Source organism: Crocuta crocuta, unplaced genomic scaffold (genome assembly GCF_008692635.1).
Source record: "Crocuta crocuta isolate KB4526 unplaced genomic scaffold, BGI_CrCroc_1.0 scaffold170, whole genome shotgun sequence".
NCBI classification, from domain to species: domain Eukaryota; kingdom Metazoa; phylum Chordata; class Mammalia; order Carnivora; family Hyaenidae; genus Crocuta; species Crocuta crocuta.
Window position 1 is genome coordinate 5,623,695 of NW_027527853.1, and position 14,094 is coordinate 5,637,788.

Genomic DNA, 14,094 nt, shown 5'->3' on the forward strand with positions numbered 1-14,094 from the left:
GGCGAGCCAGCGGGGGGCGGCCACGCGGCTCGGAGCGCAGGGGGCGCGAGAGCCGGGGCTCTGGTAGCGCGCGGTGCTCACCTGTTCGGTCCGGAAAGGGCCTGGGGCTTGGGGACCAAAACCGAGATTTATAACCTCGGACAGGGACTTCGCTCTAGCAGCAGATTGGTAGCAGAAGGCGGCAGCGACCACACGCCCTCAGGGAACGTGCCTTCCTCTAGTCCGACGGCTTCTGGGCCCAAATGCCAGTCCCTCGCTGGGGTGCCGGCTGCCTCGGGACCGCTGGCGCCGGGCAGCCGCGGGCGCCTCCCACCTCCTCCGCAGGTCAGCGCTCCTTTGATAGAGGCAGCGAGGGAGAGCAAAGCGAGGAGCAACTCACCCGGTGTTGCCAACTTGGGCTGCGGTCACCGGGGCTGTAGACCCCCGCCCCACCTCCCTCTCTTCTCAGCCCACCCTGGACACATTTATATAGATACTGGCTCCCTCCCTGCGGACCGGTCCCGACTCATACAACGTGACGTGCCCATGCATATTTAAAGCGCTGCGAGCAGAGTAATGATTGGAGGCGGTGGGCAGCGGCACGCTCACCCGCGGACTAGGAGTAAGGAGTGGCAGCCGCCGAGGCGCTCGGGCTGGGCTGGGGGCCGCGCCCCGCGCAGATCCTCGGGCGGGGCCTGCGGTTTCGCGCCAGAAGTTCCCGGCTGTACGCCGCAGCTCCGCGGGTGGGCGAACCGCGCGCCCTCGGCTAACGCGGGCTCTCTGGCATCCCCACCCTCGAGGGTGCAGGTGCCCCTTCCCCTCTCGGCACTCCAAGGTTGAAAGGTTGACCCCTTTGCTCTGTTTCAATTCCCAGGGAAAGTGGGGTCTTCGATGCCTGCTTTGCATTGCAAGCACCTTACAAAGGGTAGCCGGGGTCGAGATTCTCCGACGTCCCCACACCGCCCCGGTTTCTGATCTACCACTTCGGGACCCCTTCAAAACATGGTAGTGTGTGTCACTGCTGCCCAAAGCTTCGCTGAGACACCCTCGTCCCACCAGAAGTAGATCTCTCCGCGCGTCTTTCGGGTCTCAAGGACCGAATTCACCGTTCCTTCCCACTCCGGAGGCCACCCCACTCGACCCCAATCAGTCTACCTGTGCTTCTCGTTTTTTTGTGTGTGTGTCCGTCCGAGGGCTCCAAATGCCCCACGGTTCGAGCGTCCCGGTCCCTACAGTGCAACCCGAGGGCTGGCGGGAAGTGGGCGGGATGTTTTATGGATTATAGAAGAAAGTGAATCCCACACCATCGCAGCTAGGGGCCCACTGCGGTCTACTCCAAGCAGCATTAAAGCGGTGTCTCCCCGGATCCGGGGACGCCGCAAAGAAAGCCAGAGCGACATCCCGAATGCCCTGCAGGGCCGGGTAAGGCACGCGAGGGGCAGCCACATTCCACAGTCTTCAAAAAGAGCTAGCTGTTCACCGCTCCTCTTCTAATTTCCAGATTTTATTGTGCCTGAAGAATTACCATGTTCTCCATGTAGGTTTTTTTTTTTTTTAAATGTGCAGTACTTTAGGATTGAGGTGGTCAAAAAAATGCTTATATCTTTGTTTTGTAACACTCCCCATTCCAATAACGAGAGAATAAGTCTTTCTGAAGGAAGCAGTTGTCTTAAATAAGGAAGCTCTGAATAGAGGCAATAGCAATGCATTTTCAACAACCTGCTCAAACTTTTTAATATTTCATCACAAAATCAAGAAATGTACATCTAATTCTTTACACTTATTTTACACAGTCAAGTATAAGTTTCTTACAGGCATAAATCCTGAAAATGGAAAAGGAATAGTCAGCATAAATACAATGAAAAGAAAGTTGGGATCAGACTGGTATCACCATTTGGACCACGGTGGTAATTTACAGAGTAGAAAATGTACATTCATTTTAGATTTTCCAGAGTTCACTTGGTGTGGCTTATTTCCATACTGAAGACAGGTACTGAGATATTGGAGAAAGTAACCTGACCCCTGTGTAACTTCTGGTGTAGGATCATAGCTACCCTAGCGCAAGCGGCATCTCAAATGGTTTGCCCCACTTCGTTCATGCCCTCTTTTAACTTGAGCCAAACCAAACCCAATAAATCCTAGAATGGGATCAGCTACAAACAATATAGTTAAAAATATTAACCCTGCTAAACAGCAACACTCATCTCTAGAAAATCCAAACACCTTTTCTTCATATTCAGAACCATTAAATTAAAGCACCCAAGGAGAACAAATAATTCACATTCTTACAGAAATCAAGTTTGATTTCAGGGACCTTTAAAGATTTGTATATCCCCCACCCTCACCTTAGAATCTACAGAACTGGAAAATTTAGTATACTTATATTGAGATGAAAATAAAAGTTAACAGTCACAAAATGACAGTGAAATAAATACTCCCATATCAGACATGATTGCATTCTGAAACTGGATACTGATGAAAAAGAACCCAGAAAAATCATTCAAGTCTGAATAGAAAAAATACTTATATGTAGAGGCATATAAGGTTTTTCTAATGTATTTACAATCAATTGCATACACAATTTTTGACCTGATTTATGTTTTACCTTTTTTCCCTAAAAGTGAAAAAAATTGTCACCTTCTCCATATATAAAATAGTATCCAATTATTTAAAAATCCATAGAAATGATATATTTATTGTTTCTTGTTTAATCTCTCATCAGTGTCTTTTTTCTACCGCATTTTTTAATTCTGCAAACAAATTACTGTTATCATGACCCGTGGCTGTTAGAGATCAATGTAGAATCACAGATTTGGTGTCACTGAGTGCAATCGAAGTCTATGTGTGCTGGGACATACCATTCACCAAACTTCTCAGCTGTTTCACGACTGTCTCTATCAACTTCTGTTTGTCTCGATCATTCTTCCTGAACTGAGCAAATATATTGTTCTTTTTGCTAGTATCCTTCATCCTAGGAATATATGTGAATGGAGAAGCTTGGTAAAAAGAAATTAAAAGCTATGTTGTCGTAAGTAAACTATGTTGGCATGCTCTGAATTATCTCACACCAATCCTATGCTTGAAAAATATACTTCAAAGAAAATAGGTACTAATAAAAATACAGAGATAGCAACTACACAAAACATTAGCAACTTTATTTTACATTCTATACTAAGTAGTGTTTTTGCATTAGTATGTAAATCTAAAGTATGTTACTTTTTCTAATATACTATTTTCTAATATCATTCCACAAAGTATGCTAAAATACATACCCTCTATGGACTCTGCAAATCACATTCATAGCAACACAAGGTAAAAGAAAAATAACGTTAGAAAATTTAAATCAATATTTTTTGGGGGGGGCCTCAGTAGTGTTTCATGGTGCAGTAAATTTACATTTATTTTAAACAGTTCTTTTTGTCCTCTCAAATCACATCACAGATATTTGAAATGTGGAAAAATAACAGACATTTCTAATTCAGAAATTAAAAATCTTAATAGTGACACCTAAAATGAAATATGATTAAGTGAAAAGAAAAATCTGCCACATGAGAGGGAAAAGTAACCCCTAAACTTCTGTTATTTTTAATTGGACAAGATGCACCGGTAAATGTCCTGTTACTTCAGCTTTTACTATTTTATTTTTTCAGATCACATACATCTCTATCTGCACAAAAAATCCAAGTCCATCATGGTAGGATTTTGACAGCAAACATGCCTATTCTTAGCCACATTTTACAAAACACCTTCTTTCCTGTGTTAGAGCATTAAAAAAAAATAGTTCCAATTTTCACTTATCTCCAGTAAACATATTCCTAAGGCCAATTAAGCCTCCTATTGAGGATGCAATAGGAAAATTTTTGTTCGCATGAACATAAACAGCAATCTCTTATAAAACTACACCAACACTGCACCAAGAAAGAAAGACGCTTATGTTTTGGTCATTAAAATGGACTGAGCTTTTAAGCTCCATTTAGACGTTTCTCTTTTGTTGAAAATCTCTAGTTCTTCAGTCATCACTAAATCACAAAATGCTAAAATGTTATGCAAAAACGTTTTCAGAATATACTCACTTCTCCAAAAGCGTAAGAGCTGTGTTTGGATTCACCCGAAGGTACTTAGAAGCAGGCTGTCCATAATCAGCTAGATAAGTAGACCAATCCCAAACCATAAACAGGTCAAGGAGCTGAGGAAGACAGGGCAAAAATGTTAAACCAACTTTGAGTATTTACCCATAGCTAATACATGAAGTATATGTCATTCTTGATCCTTGATCTTAATGTGCCCTGCTTCTTAGAAGGAAAATAAGGAATTCATTTTTTTAAACTTTATCATTAACTACATTTTATAACCAAAATAGCATATACTATCTTTTTACATTTGAAATTACTGTAATTGCCAGGGGATGATTTTCTAATACAATACACAATTGCATTTTCAAACAAGTGTACAATAATGAAAACACTGTTCACAGAATTATATTAACACTTGTTCTGATGTATAGAGATTTACTCTTTACACATTATTCAGTTCATACTCGTTTAATAAGGGTTGGTGCTACTACCTGTTTGAAGAATTTCAAAGAACTTAAATTGAACCTTTTTTCTTAGAGGTTAAGTATGTTTACCTTTCAAAGAAGCCGTTTGTACCTAGACTTTTCCCAAAGTAATTTAAACCAAAAGCTCAGATAATCTCAATTAAGTGCATTAAACAACCTCTGCTGAATTCTCCTTGGTGACAGATCCTCAGTAGTATTATGAAATGTGGGCTTCAGGACTCAGCCTGTTAACTCTAAGCAATCATTTTGTATAAACAAACAACAACAAAAAGAAGCCCTCTTGTATTCCGCAGTGTTTTAAAATTGACTATTTGCTTTATAATCTCCAGTTAGAATTGTTGTCAAATATGGAAGTAATCTTTTAAAAGCAATGCCATGCCTAAACCAAAGCACCAAACTCCTTATCCAACTTTAAAACCCTAATCTCCCTTAAGCCATTTAAAACCAACTTCCTATCCCCATTTGAATTGTTTCAGAAAGCTAAATACTTTACTTACTACCTTCCTTCAGTTTTTACATTATTCTTTCTTCTTGTTTTTTAACTCGCTTTATAAGTAAGGGGGGCACTGGTTCTGCTTCCAGTTGAAGGAAGCATTTGTATTTACTCATAGGATATGTGAGCCAACCCATGGATGCGGAGAGGCATAAAACTTCTAGGGTGATTAAAACGTAAACAAAGGTTACAAGAAACTAGCTCCTCTACAGGAAGGTAATGGACTTGTTTGACTCTTTTCTTATCTAACATAGAGACTTCCCTGCAAAAGGGTGATAATTCTGTAATGAAAATATTAACTACTATGTTAAAATTGAAGCTACTCTTATTTTCCTTTGGACAATATTCTAGGCTACATCCAGAGTTAAAACATTGGTACAGGATCTACACTGAAACAATGTTAAAAGAATATACTGTTTCAAAAAGAGAAGTTATTTAAAGTTAAATTTATTTAAATTTTGGTGTAATTTTTGACTGTTGCTTGGCAACAAGTAGTTTTCCCTCCTTTAGGGAAAGGAGGGAAAGTTACTTTCACACACACCCATGGTGAAAATGAAAACTGGTATACCATCTCTGGAATGTGATTAAGAACTTTATAAAAATGGTTGTTCCTTTTGATTCAGTAATCCTACTTCTAGTAATCGAACCTCAGGAAACGATAATAAAGGTAGAGAACAATGATACTAATCTCAAAACTGTTATTTGTGTTATCAAAAAACTGAAGGTGGGAAAAACAACTGAAAACAGCCCAAATCTCAATATTAAGAGAATGGTTAAGTAGTGAGGTGTATCTATCTGTAAGATGAATATCATGTAGTCACTAAAATTGATGTTTACACAAAATTTTAAGTATGTTAAGATGCTTATGTTAAACATTCCTACTTAAATTACACAAAAACCCATCAAAAGAGACTGGAAGAAAATTTGCCAGAATGTTAAGAATGGTTTGTGTGGTGGGATTATGGACAACTGTTGTCTTCTTTAATTTCATAACATTCCACTATGGATATGTATTAACTCAAGAGTTAGGAATAAGGTTTACCTATTTATATATTAAAATAAACTTCAATAATAAATACTCCTCACACAGTTGTTAACAAAAGCCTCATTTTGAAGGATACTTCTTTTAGGTAAAAGTATGTTTGCACAAGTGTGTGTGGGCATGCGCACAGTCAGCAGAAAGTAACCACTTAATATACTGGCTGTAATCTCCCTTTCTTTCCAAAAGGCATTAGCAACATGACCTTTGGGATTTGGAAGAGGAAGAGGCCTTAAAATAAGTCTCATTTTCTCTTGAGCTGATCTACCCCCAGGTGGGAAAGGAGGAGTCCACTTAATGAATTTAAAACCTACACCGACTCCAGCTGTGAATACAGAATTGATTCTTTTACAAAACAGCACAAAAACAGATAAATATTATACTTACAATTTTCACAAATTTCACAAATGCTTAAAATTTCACAGTTTTCAGATACCTATATGCAAATCTCTTATCACTAGAAATAACAAGAACCCTAAAATTTAACCTGCCTGCCTCCATGCAGACAAGTCTAATCTACATACTTTCAAATTCATATTAATACTTTATAGAAATACACACTGTGCATTGTTAACTTGTAGATATCTATGGAAATCTACATAAGTCTGCACATTCATGGTTAAGTAATGTATTATCAATGTGGATAAAAGGCCAAGGATCTAGATAAGATTCATTTATTTATTCAACAAATATAGACTGCCCCACCTTTTTTTTTTTTTTAATGTTTATTTATTTTTGAGAGAGAGAAAGGAACAGAGTGCAAGCAGGGAAGGGAGACACAGAATCTGAAGCAGGCTTCAGGCTCTGAGCTATCAGCACAGATGTAGCACTCAGACCATGAAATCATGAGCTGAGCTGAAGTCTGACAGTTAACCAACTGAGCCACCCAGGTGCCCCTAAAATGTTTATTTAAAGTCCAGTTAGTTAACATACAGGGAGCTACAGTCTATTAATATTAAGATAGAAGCTACTGATTTCTTAGGAGCTGGTGATTGCTTGTTCCTTATTCTCAGCCCACGAATCCAGTGGTTATAGATAGGCTTGGGCACCATTCTGTATCTGTGCCCCCAAAGGATGCATGGACACGGGTGCAAGGAAATACAAGGCCAGGAAGCATACTGATCCCATATTCTGATTTCTCATTTCCATGTGTGTAAGGATTTTTCAAATGGAGAATACTGTAAGTAAAGAGAAACTTCATAAAGCTAGGCAGGCAAACCCATAGTGTGTCCAAATGAGTGTAACCACTCAAGAGATATTCAAGAGGTAACTTACTAATTGATGATGTCAGACTATTCCAAGTTTACCTGGGAGCTTTTTCCTTAGGCTTCTCAAAGCATAAAATTTGAGCACCCTACAGACTTCTTTAAGCTGATGCTCACAGCTTCCTGAAAAAGGTCAATGTTGGTTTGCGGACAAACTAGGACAAATGAATGCAGGCAACTGACTTCCCTTCAGAGCTCTCAGTCTTTCCCTGGAGCATTGGTAAAGAAAATAGTTTCCCTCAAAGTAAAGAATTGGGTCTAATGTTAGTAGAGTTAAATCATTTTCCTAGAGAAAGAAGCACTAATATTTCTGAATGGTCTATCAGTGTCCCTCATCCATAACTATTATAAAGTCTTGTCTCACTTTTTGAAATTGAAGTATAATTGACATACAATATCCTATTGGTTTCAGGTACATATTATAGTGATTTATTTTTACACATTACAAAATGATCCCCAAGGTAAGTCTAGTTACCATCTGTCACCATACAAAGTTATTACAATGTTACTGACTATATATCTTATGCTGTACATCACATTCCCATGATTTATTTATCTTACAACTGGAAGTTTGTACCTATTAATCCCTTTTATTTAGTTTGCCAACTCCCCAACCACTCCCCACTCTGGTAACCACCAATTTGTTTCCTGTATCTATGAGTCTGTGTCTGTTTTCTTTGCTCATTTGTTTTGTTTTTTAGATTCTACAGTGAAATCATACAATATTTGTCTTTATCTGACTTATTTCATTCAGCATAATACCCTCTAGATCCATTCATGTTATCACAAATGGCAAGATTTCATTTCTTTTCATGGTTGAGCAATTTTCCATCATATATATACATATATATGTGTGTGTGTATGTATATATACATATATATGTGTGTGTATATATATACATATATATATGTGTGTGTATATATATATATTCCACAGCTTCTTTATCCATTTATCTATTGATGGATACTTAGGCTGCTTTCATATCTTGGTGACTATAAATTATGCCACAATGAACATAGTGGTTGTATATATCTCTTCAAACTGGTGTTTTTGTTTCCTTGGATAAATACCCAGAAGTGAAATTGCTGGATTTTATGGCAGTTCTATTTTTAATTTTTTTGAGGAGCCTCCACACTGCTGTCCATGGTGGCTGCACCAATTTACATTCCTACCAACAGTGCACAAGTGTTCCCTTTTCTTCACATCCTTGCCAACACTTGTTATTCTTCTTTTTGAGAACAGCCATTCTCATAGGTGTGGAGTTACATCTCATTGTGGTTTTGATTTGCATTTCCTTGATAGTGATGTTGAGCACTTTTTCATGTGCCCATTGGCCATTGGTAGATCTTCTTTGGAAAAATGTCTATCCAAATCCTTTGCCCAATTTTTAACTGGATTGTTTAGGGTCTATCTATGTATAAAGGTGTGTAAGTTTTTTTTTTTTTAACATATTTTGGATATTAACCCTTTATCAAATGTATGATTTGTAAATATCTTCTTCCATTCACTAGGTTGCCTTTCCATTTTGTTGATAGTCTCCTTTGCTCCACAAAAGCTTTTTAGTTTGATGTAATCCCACTTTTTTACTTTTTAAAGTACAGATCTACTGAAGCAAAAGATGTAACACAAACCTAGGATATTGTCCTTGGGTCCTACCTAACCTTATGCCAGGCAATTATAGAAAAATCCCATTTTTATAGGCTGCTACCCATGCCTGCTTTGACCAAAAAGCATGTTGTCTGGTCTTTGGAATGGTTTAAAAATAACACAACTGGTCTGGAGCCAGAGTGTGTTGGGAAGGGATGAGGAGACTGGAGCGGTGCCAGATAAAAACCACTGATGCTCACCTTTGTTCTACAGTCATAGCCTTGGGGTCTACCTCTCACATTTGGTCAGGTTTCACAGGATGTACTATATCCTTAATATTAAAACCTAAATTATGGAAAACCTCAATTCTCTACCTTAAGCTTTGCTCCCTTCAGATGGCAGTACACAAATAATACATTTGTTATTAATTACACAAAATCTCTCTCAGCCTTGTAAATAAACAGTAAGACACAGCTTTGACAGGTGAATTTATTAATTAATATATATACCTGAAATTCAAAGATGTAGATCAAACATGAACAAAAACAAAAATCTTCCCTAGATTATTCAAAAGCAATTTTACAATTACTTATTAAAGGATAAAGTCAGGCATATTATAATGAAAATTGGTATTAAGTTCTATAAATGGGTTTGCTCCAATAGTCAAGTAAAGTAATTCTATCTTAAATCCTTTTGGGAAGTAAGCAAAGTATGGATCATACAAAAATGAATAGCAAAATAATATGCCTCAGTTCTATCTCATCACGATTTATAAGATTACCTAAAATTAGTATCCTAACTTCTTTTTTTCACCAAGGATTCAAAAATACCCTTCATAAGTAATCTGATAACATGAAGTGGATTTATGCCAGTATCTGTGAGTTGTAAGTTTCACTTCCTTAGCATTCCTTGTGTGTGTCCAGTAACAATAAGATTCAGCCTTAAGGAAAGAAATGGTTGCATGGGTGGTCCCATTTATATGCTCAAAATAGTTGAATCGCTTCAGAATCACTGAAGAATTCATGTGTGTCAATGCATGTGGCTTGCTGACAGTTTCTTATCCTAAGTTTCACTTCCAGTCTACACCTAAGAAACTTGGGGTCTTGGACCTGTTGAGACCACTTTGTGCAACTGACACAATGAATCCAGGCCAACTTAAAACCATTTTATGGGACTCTTGAAGTGACTTTCTGTCTTTGTAAAAGTGAACCCAGAGTGCCAGGTCATTTTTTCTTTGAATCTGGTTTAACTTTCTTTGTTTTGAGTCTTTCGGGTTTTGCTTTTGAAGCACCTAAGGGGCAGTGACCTAAGTCAGAAGATAAATAAAGTTAAGCCAACCTCAAGAGAAAAGCAATTGGGGATACCAGGTTTGCTTCTGTAAATGCGAACAGTGACCTGGGGGCTCAGGGTCAACCTTAGTCCCCCAAATTCTCTTTTCCAAACACCAATTCCACCTGGGACCTCAGGGTTGCTTTGCAGATTCCAAAAGTAAAGCAGGAGATCATTTTTCCTTTGCCTCCAAAACACAAAGCCATTGCAAGTGTTCCTAGAGGGCTTCAGAGATTTAAACAACAACAAAAATCCTAAACCATAATACAGCTTTAACAAAGAAATATGAGCAATTAGGCACTGGGGATTCACAAAAAATGGGTCTTACTAAATTAACCCAATGGGGGAAAATACAAGTCCTTTTTCCAAACAGATGTTGAAGTCAAATGATGAACTCAGTATGATTTTTAAAGCTCTTAGCTCTACCCCCTTTCCAGCAATCTGAAAACGCCACATCTGGAGAACTCCAAATGAAGCAGAGAAGACAAATTTAAGTAACAGCCAGAAAGCACCTCAGCAAAACTGGAAAGAAGCAGTATTGTGCCTTCATCCACCTCATTTTGGCTTCAGGTGTTAACTGCCCTTATGCTGCCTCATGCTCTCTGGTACACCTGACCCCTAACCCATGCCTGCCCTCTTCAAATGTCCTGTGTGCCAAACCTGTTCTCAGCCAGCCTTTCCACATCCACCTACATACGACCAGGAGGAAGCTTTGGGCACAGCCCTCTGCAGAAACCTTGTAAAAGCACTGGCCTCTTCAGGTTATTTCACTCAGATGAACTGCACACAGCAGAAGTAGAATGTTCTCAAAGTATTTTTGATGGTAAGCTATATAGTACTCAGAGATACACTAATTTGATGGGTTCAGAATTTGGGAGAAGAGACCAAAAAAATGGAATTTACATAATCAGATTTGTACATATCCACATTTGCTTTATCTTTAATTTTTTGGTCACTATCATAATTAAATGGCATAAAATACATGCTATGCATATTTTTAGGTGTTTAATTTCTTTATTAAAATTAATTTTACAATGTAATAAATGGTTAATAATCAAATAAAGCCTATCATAAAAAACAACAGTCCACTGCCCCACCCTTCCCATTCTCAGAAGCAATCAACGTTTAACTTCTGTTTTTAATTATGGTGATTACTTCAGTGTCTCTGTGCTTATTTTTCTAATTTTTAAAAAGTTTATTTATTTATCTTGAAAGAAAGAGAGAGAGAGCGTACAAGCAGGGGAGGGGCAAGGAGAGGGGGAGAGAGAGAATCTCAAGCAGGCTCTGCTCAGCATGGAGCCCGATGTAGGGCTCAATCTCATGACAGCGAGATCACAACCTAAGCTGCTATCAAGAGTAGGACACTTAAAGGACTGAGCCATCCAGGTACCCCTCTAATTTCTGATTTATCAGCTTGCAGCTATCAAATATCATGGTTTACCTTAATTATACAACCTTCCTGTTTTTGGTAGTTAACATAATTTTTCTCTATTTTTTGTTTTATAATTTTATAAAATATATAATTTTATATACATAATATATATGCATTCTATTATATAAAATTATGTAATATATAATAAATATATTATTTATAAAATCATATATAATAAAATATAATTAAAAATCTTGCTATGTCACCTTAAAACATTTTTTAAGACAGCTTTGAGATATATTTCACATACAATTCATCCATTTAAAGGGTACAAATCAAGGGTTGGCTGGGTGGCTCAGTTGGTTAAGCACCTGACTTCAGCTCAGGTCATAATCTCACAGTTTGTGGGTTTGAGCCCCAGGCTGGGCTCTGTGCTGACAGCTCAGAGTCTGGAGCCTGCTTCAGATTCTGTCTCCCTCTCTCTGCCCCTCCCCTGCTTGCACTCTGTCTCTCTCTCTCTTAAAAATAAAAATAAACATTAAAAAAAATGAAGTGTAGAAATCAATGGTTTTTTAGCATACTCACAGAGCTGTGCGGCCATCTCAATCGATTTCAGAACATTTCTGTCACCCACGAGAACTCCCATACCATTAGCAATCACTCTCCTAACAGTGGTCAGATAACATGCGGTCTTTTGTAACAAGCTTCTGTCACTTAGCACAATGTTTTCAAGGTTCATCCATGTTGTAGCATGTGTCAGTACTTCATTCCTTTTTATTGTCAAACAATATTCTATTGTATGGTACCACCTTTGTTTATCCATTCATCAGTTAACAGACATTTGGGTTACTTGCATTTTTCAGCTATTATGAATGATACTGCTGTGAATGTTCATATACAAGTTTTTGTGTGGATATAGGTTTTTATTTTTCTTGGGTATATACCTGGGAGTAGAATTTGTTACATAAACTTTAAGAGGATCTTTTGACTCTCCATTTAGTAATATAAGAAATTAACATCTCGTATGGTTGAGTTTTAAAATAATTCTTTGGCAATTGGGGTTTAAATTATGTATATTACATATTTAAACCAAAATAACAATAGATATTTAACTAAAGTGTCCTTGAAGTTATTTATAAGTGCAGAAAGATGTTAATAAAATTATTATCAAGAATTTTCCTAGCCTCTATTTCTGAAAAGCAAAATCCCTATATTTTCCAAACCAGGAAAGAAAATTTCAGATATTTTCCTCAGGTACATTTATCTCAAATAGTTAAGTATGATTTTGATTTTTATAATACTTTTACATATATACTTGGCTTATTTTTCTTCATTCGTGAGAATACCTAGTTTGGCTTCCTGATATTGAAAGGTGGGTTACAATAGCAGTTACCTAGTTACCCAAACCAGAAATGTGCATACAGTCTGCTTTGACTCCTCTCTTTTACAACTCCTGCATCTTACTTATTACCAAAATGTGCCAATTCAACCTCCTAAATATTTCTTGAATTCACTTGCTTCCTACTTTCCATCCCTACTACTACTACTATCCTAGTTCAGATATCATAATCTCTACCCTGGGGCCTTTGGTCTTGGCTATCCCTTCTGATACCACAGATCTATCTATCTCCACACTGCTGCCAGAGAGATCCAGCTAAAATACAAATGTGATCACACCATTTACTTGACTAAAACCATCAACGGCTTCACAAAATCTTCAAGCTGAAGTTCAAGTTCTTTAATATGACATGCAAGGTGATCTTGCACCAATTCCAGGATGTTGAGTAGGAAGAATTTCCTCAGCCCTTCCAGGTCCTTCTAACTGGACTAAGAATCAAATTGACATGAGACAGATTAAGTGAAGAAAATTAAATAGCTAACCTATGGAGAATCTACATAGGCATGGAAATTCGAAAGACAATGAGCAAACATGAAACTTACATGAGCTACAGAGAGCTGAAGGGTCTGAGGATACAAAAGGAAGAAGGACCATTAGCAGGAAGGTGAAAGGAGATGTCTGGAAAACAAAGGTTGCCCTATTATGCAGAGAGGTATCTTAGGTGAAAGGGAATAATAGCTCTCTTCCTGGTACAAACTAGCAGTTGAGCAGGAGGGAGATAAGGAGCTTTTCCCGTATCTGCTGGGTTTCAATTAATTTTAAGGCAAAATAATGTTCATACCAAAGTGGCTCATCTTGCGTTAGCCTACTCTTGACCCCTAAAGGTCAACCTTTTGGCTTCCTCTCCTGCCTTGTAATTTAAACTCCTATACCCCTAATAGTTCCCTTAAACACCATGATGACCCCTAAGACATTGCTCATTTTCTTCTGTGTGTGGAGTCTCCTTTCTCTACTTTGCCAGCCATATAACTCTTATTTCCATAACATTTAAATCTCTTAAGATTTAAATCTTGCCTCTCTCAAGAAGCCTCCCCAGACCATCTTGGTTGGGTGCCTTACATAACAGTTTATTT

At 38.0% G+C, this 14,094-nt stretch overlaps 1 protein-coding gene across 3 annotated transcripts in view; it reads right to left on the reverse strand.

Annotated features, from left to right (window-relative positions):
• Positions 1-1,687: 1,687 nt before the first annotated feature.
• The window catches only part of EXOC6 (exocyst complex component 6), a 221,582-nt gene continuing 209,175 nt past the window's right edge, over positions 1,688-14,094 (reverse strand). For all 3 annotated transcript variants that reach the window (XM_077779797.1, XM_077779805.1, XM_077779789.1), the window contains exons 21-22: positions 4,053-4,165; positions 1,688-2,950 (exon numbers count right to left, since the gene is read on the reverse strand). In XM_077779797.1, coding sequence (XP_077635923.1) covers positions 2,818-2,950; positions 4,053-4,165 — 246 coding nt within the window. In that variant the 3' untranslated portion in view covers positions 1,688-2,817. The remainder of the gene's footprint in view (positions 2,951-4,052; positions 4,166-14,094) is intronic.